This window comes from Athene cunicularia (assembly GCF_003259725.1).
Source record: "Athene cunicularia isolate RWA chromosome 17 unlocalized genomic scaffold, athCun1 chr17_part1, whole genome shotgun sequence".
Taxonomy (NCBI): domain Eukaryota; kingdom Metazoa; phylum Chordata; class Aves; order Strigiformes; family Strigidae; genus Athene; species Athene cunicularia.
In genome coordinates this window covers 9874641-9880841 of record NW_020799122.1, presented here as the reverse complement: position 1 = coordinate 9880841, position 6201 = coordinate 9874641, and the positions used below count along the sequence as shown (strand labels likewise).

The following is a 6201-nucleotide window of genomic DNA, read 5'->3' as shown; positions in this document are numbered from 1 at the left end:
CCTTCCCCTTCCCCTTCCCCTTCCCTTCCCTTCCCTTCCCTCTTTGGGGCACGCAGGTTCCCAGTTTCCTTTCTTGGCGATGGGCACTGGCACCAAGTTGCTCTCAGCATCTCCTTGGAGAGGCTGGAATTGCACGTGGACTGTCGGCTGGTGGACAGAGTGAGCTGGTCCAATTATTTCGGGATGGGAGTGAACACTGAGGGGCTGATCATCATTGGAGGCCTGATCGAGTCCTTCGAGATCCCCTTTAAGGTGAGAGCTGGGCAGACCTGGCAGGTCCATGTTTGAGGACATGGTCTGCTCTAGCTGCATGAAGTGAGGCTGAAACTCCTTCTGAAGGATTCCATTGCCTTCTCATCCTAAAACACACCAATTTTTTTTTCATCGTTGGGGAGGGTGAGCTCTGCAAAGGCTTTGAGTTGTGCAAAGTGCTGGTTTTTGAGTCAGAGCAACACAAGTGCCAGCAGTCAGGTCAGCAGTAGAGATCTCTAGGTTAGACATACACTTGTGTTCTCCTGTTGACCATGACTTGTACCATGTACAGAAGTCATCTGTGCAGGCAGCATGCAGAGAGTTTGGTTGTCCCATGCATGTGTTGAAGATGAAGTCCCTGCTCTGAGGACTTCAACAGCAAAGGATTCCCAGCAGGTCAAAGTAGATGGCCTTGTTATAAAATGACAGATAAATTCAAAGGCTCTCAGTTTTTATGTTGAAACATATCTGATGGTCAACTTCAAACACAGAAATTGAGGGCATCAAAAAGATCTAGCTCTTACAGAAAAAGACCAAGTGAAGTTTCTGAGACCAACCCCTGGTTTGTGTCATCAATCTGAAGCTCTTCTCCATTCCTTTGGGGTAGCATTCTCCTCATCCCTGGTTTATAGCAGGCTGCACAGCTCCACCTCCATCCTGGGGAGGAAGATTTCAGCTCATTTAGTGAAGCGGTCTTCTGGCATCTCGGACATGTTCCTCTCTTCATTTGCTGCTGCTGGGAGGTAGCAGAGGACCACTGGGTAGATAGAGCCAGCTCACACATTCCCCCTGGATAGCCATGTCATGCAGAAAAGCTGCTCAAGAATCAGTGGTGCTGTGTTGCTAACTAGTTATTTCAATCACCCTGAGCTTAATGAAGGAAATATGAAAGCAGCCTAGTAGAGCAGGGAAGCCCTTCTTGAACCAGTTTTGATTCTGACAAGTGCAAAATCTTGAAGGTTGACATTTTGTCTTATGTAGACATGCAGGCATCTCTGGGGGTCTCCACCTCCCTCCCTCATCTGTCTGCGGGTCTGTGCTGGGAGTCCAATATCGTGCATCATTCTTCTCTTCTTTGTAAATCCTCTCCTGTACAGAATATTTTCCCTTTGGTCTCTCTCCTCATGCACTCTTGTTCTCAATGAGGGCTTTACAGTATGGGAGCAGCTCTCTGCTGCTGCATGGCACCAGCCAAGCAGTCCTTGCTGCCTCTCTGAGGGCTGGAGGGCCTGGGTGTGCGGGGAGGTGATGGGGGAGTCGCAGGTCTTTGCTGCCTGCAAGCACGGTTGTCAGCCTGTCAAGGGGTCCCTTTCGGTACTGCCACTGCACCAGGGTGCTGCTCAGGCTGGGCTCTCTTGGAGGTGAATAGTAAGGGCCTGATCCTGTAGTGTGCTTAGCACCTCTTGAATCCTCACTGTTATCTGACTCAAGAATAGCTTGCACATTTCTGGCTCTTAGCCTTTGTTCCCAGGATCTTTGCATCCAGCTCTTAAAATTGGGGAGTGAATGTTGATTGCCTAAACCACACTGTAAAGTCCCTGGCTATGAGAGGCTGGAGACACCCCCAACCCCCAAGACCTTTCCCTCTCCTCTGGAGGAAGCATGTGGGTAAACTGTGGTTTATGTGTCTCTTCCTCCACAGGGTGCTCTACAGCAACTGACCTTCATGATGGGAGACCCAATGGCTGCCAGCGAGCACTGCCACAGCTACAACTCAACGTGCAAACACTCCTTCAACCTCAAGCGCTTTGGTTCCCCCTGGGAGCTTTCACCAGCTTGGCCAGAGGTGTGGCTGGGGGCAGCTGACAAATATGGGGGTTGCTGGCCCAAGCTCCTCTTTGGTATAACATGATTCAAATTAAAGGACCAACCCAGGGCGTTAAAATGCAGCCTGGAAGTTTGGGTCTCCAGTTTGAGTTGAGATGCAAGGCAGTGATGGTGGCCAGCACATGGGGTGGTGGTCCTTTCACAGTTCAAACCCTCCCTTCAAGTCATTGGTGCAAAGGAAGAATGAATTAAAGGGAGAGTTGCCGAGCCAAAGAAAGCTGGACTGTGTGTATGACTGTATGTGCTCATGTGTTTAACACAGGAAAGTTTTGAGTAGGTATTGAGTAATGCCACAGCTGTGGCTTTGCTTTGGGGAGGCGGTGAAAGCTGTACTGGGGAACTGTAGATCACTGAAATTCGTGCTCACCCCCAGCAAGACTGTTGCATTGCGCCCTTTGGTGCATCGTCCTTTCAAAGGTTGTCTCCTCTGTTTTGTCAGCATTGTTGGAAAATTGAGATATTGTGGATTTTACTTTTATTAGTGTTCAACAATCTTTCAAGAAATATATCTGTTCCAAAAATCCCAGATCATATAGTAAATCCCCAAAGACACGAAGCACCCAGGCTTTCCTCCGAAGCTGGGGCTGGCCCAGGGAGACACCTCACCTCTCTAGGCCAGGTATCTGGAAGGGCTTCGCAGCTGCCTGGAGAAGGCTTGCTGAAGAGGCAAGTGCCTCACGTCAGCGTTCGGCATGAACCTCCCCTGTGTAATCCCCTTTTTTGATGGTCTAGGGAGGAGCTGGGAGAACTGCTGGAAAAGGGCACAGCGTCAGGGGAGGGAACTGGGTGTGGGATGGGGCATCTGCCCTGTCTGGGTCCTGCCTGACATCCTTTCCACCGGGACCCTGGTACTAGGACAGAGGCAGCACAGAGGGAGTGGTGACACTCAGCTGTGCTGCTGCCCTGCCTCTCCCTGCTCCTGGAGCAGCCCTGCAGTAATTGCTCCCTTCCCCAGGCTGGGCTACATCAGTCTCTGTGTTTATTATTTTAAGAGGAGGATTTTAGGAAAAGCCCTGGTCATAAGGGAGCTGGCTTTGCCAGGGAGTAAGTGTGGAGAAGGCCGCGTAAGTAATGCAGAGCAGGTCACGCTGGTTGTCTGCCTGCTCTGAGGGAGATTGGTGTGTCTGAGTTCCCAGCAAGTGTAACCATGGTCATCCCCAAAATGATACCAGGTGTTTCTCATGCTGACAGCCCTTAGGTACTGGCTGTAGCTCTGAAATAAGTTGGACTTGCTCCCTAGAGCTAAGAAGTAAGGGCAAACTTCTGATTTAAAAGCTACAAGATGTGTCCTCTGCTTGCAAGGTGATGGGCTCCTCTTAACCTGCTTTTATTATCTGTATTATCCTGTGCACTGTAGCCTGGAGCACTCACCTGAATGGCTCCAGTGGCTTGCCCAGCAGGGAGAAGGTTTTATTTTAAACATCAGTAAGTTGACTGCAAGTGGGAACCCATGGGATAATTCTGCCCCACATCACACCAGTTCCCATCCCTTGCTGGCCCTCCTCAGGACTGATTAGCTTCAAAAACAAAGGAAAAGCAAAACAAAAGCATCAAGAACAAAAGAAAACCACCTGAAGACTTGAGAGGTTTTTTTGCTATTTGCTTCTGTCACTGTGAATGACCAACTGATTCCTAGTGTGCATTCCCTGAATGCTTCCCATGCCGTTGGAGGCGGCGTGCTCTTCAATCCTGGAGCCAACAATAAGCACGCACTTAAGTCAGTGCAGGTCCTTGGGCAGTGATATTTTTCCTCTTTCTCTCTCCAACTGTCTAGGTGCCAAAAGAAACCAATGAAATCCAGGACGCAGCTGCTCAGGTATGACCCTCCTGCATTGCTGCAGGAGGTATGTGCAGGGAACACCCCTCCCCATGTCCCTCGGGTATGTCTCACCACCATAACATCTCCTGGGGAAATGAGTTGCTCTAACAAGCAATGTGGTAAAAAGCCAAAATACCCAGGCAAGGCTACTAGTTTTTTTGGGTTTTTTGTTTTCAATTGCAATATCTGTCTTTAATGGTTTGAATGTAAATTGACATGTCTCAGAGCTGGTGGAGGCCAAGGTGAGTCTAGGTGACCTTCCTGAGCGTTTGCATTGAGCCCAAGAAGTGTGGCTTGATGGTGATGAGATGGATGAGGCCACTGCATGCACAGAGGTGTTTGTAAATCTGCCTGCAAGCCTGGCTGCAGGAGATTTGCTCGGAGGGAAGGAAACGGTGCAGTTAGCAAGGTGGCAGGACTCTGCATGGTACAGGAGAAAGCAGGAGGCTGGATAACCGCCGCTTCTGCCCGCGCGTGGGATGTGATGTCTGCCTGAGGAGGACTTGTGGCTGCTGCCCGCCATCGCTGAGGAGGTGGGAAGGGCTGAAGCTCTGCGGTGGGGGAAGGTGGTTGTGATTCTGGGGGTTACAAAGCATCACCCTTCCTTGGCATGGCACCCCGGGGAGTTTGGCAGTGGGAGAGGGGTGGCTGCTCCCAAGTCCCGCTGGTGCTCCTGGGACTGGGGCTGGGGGCTGCTGCCTCCTCCTCGGAGCTGCTCTTGGAGCATGTCTCCATCTCTTCCGCAGGCATCAACAGAGACAAGCCATTGCTCCAAGTGAGGCAGGCTGCAAGCCCTTTATGTTTCTGCTTTATTTGGGATTTCTAGCCAAGGTTTGTTGTTTGAGTTCAGGCAAACAGACATCCTGAGGGGGAAATCTGCCAGCAAATGTAAATTGGGATTTTTGTGGGTGTGACTGAGCACTGTGGAGTCCTTTCTGTATTTCCCTCACTCTCCCAGGAGTTGCTGTTAACCATTTGTGGATAGTCTCTGTTCTCACGCCTGGCTTAAACTGTCTGGCTACACCTTGATAACTCTTTTGTGCAGTCTCTGCTTCGTGTATGGCCACGTGGCCTTTTGCAGCTGGGTTCATACCGTCTGCTCCAGGGTTTGATCATGACACAAGCTTGGCAGCAGCAGGCAGGCTCACAGGTGAGCATGCTGCCTGTTTGCTGATGAGGATGCTTACAGATTGGGTTTGTAATGAACTGAGATGACAAAATCACTTCTCCTGAGCATGTCTGAAAGGTGGCATCTACCTCCCTCAATTAGTCCTCAAGTCCTGATGGATCCTGTTTAGGACATGCTCTCCCATCCGATGCTTATTTGCCCGCAGCTTCACTGGCAGCGGTTCTCCTGGCGAGTGGTGTGAATTGGTGAGATGTTGCCATAATAAGGAAAGTGCTGAAATTCGTAGGTCTACAGGGGAAGAAGACTAATGATATTCTGGATATGGGACAAGTTTATTTTTCAAGCACTTAATCAGGACCAGAGATGCCTCGGGATCTTTCATGTTTGAATTTATTAAAAGAAAAAAATGTGATACTAACGTGTTACAGTATGAAAATAATGAAGAGCAGATCAGCTCTGATGCAGAGACTATCCAAATATATACTTTGTAGTTACACTTTCCATGCCTTTGTTCATTTAGAAGTAAATTAACATAGTGGTGAATTCCTTAATTGCTAATTAGAGCTAAATAATTATGGATGGCTGGGGTGATGGTGGAGGAAGATGTAAGTGGATGAAGGCAAAAGATTAGTTACTGGCAGCCTAAATTATACCTCAATTTCAGTCTACTCCTTTTATGATTTTTTTTGAGGGGTAGATTGTAATTTATGAGTAATCTTTGAGATATGGATGCTATTGAGCCACTTCTACTTTCTGTTTTTTCTTTGTCTGTGCTAAATGTGAGCAAGAGGGATGAGTTGATTACTAAACTGAATGGCTTTTTCCGAAGCAAATTAATCCGGGATCCTAAAGCCATTCAACCTAAAATCGAGTAAAACTTAAATCCCACTGATTTCCTAAGAGACAAAATTTCACAGGTCTAATTATCTGGACAGCTCAGACTACTGCCAAGATTTCTTCATGATGTAAAAATGCTGTGAAAGCTCTATGAAAATGCTTGGTTTGTTCGTAGCATGTCTGTTCTTTCGTGCTCAGATTTGTTATTGAACAAAACTGGTGTTGGAACCACTTGTTCAGTCTCATTCAACCCTGGTGCCTCCTTAAATAGCAACAGCTCAGTAGTAGTCCGACACATCTCAGTAGTAGTCCGACACGGTAACTGTGTGTGCAAATA

At 48.5% G+C, this 6201-nt stretch overlaps 1 protein-coding gene across 1 annotated transcript in view; it reads left to right on the top strand.

The window, feature by feature from the left end:
• LOC113486619 (collagen alpha-1(I) chain-like) overlaps positions 1-6201 on the top strand; it is a 62343-nt gene that overhangs the window by 3804 nt on the left and 52338 nt on the right. Inside the window, exons 4-6 of the mRNA XM_026860687.1 lie at positions 57-252; positions 1895-2038; positions 3854-3895. Coding sequence (XP_026716488.1) covers positions 57-252; positions 1895-2038; positions 3854-3895 — 382 coding nt within the window. The remainder of the gene's footprint in view (positions 1-56; positions 253-1894; positions 2039-3853; positions 3896-6201) is intronic.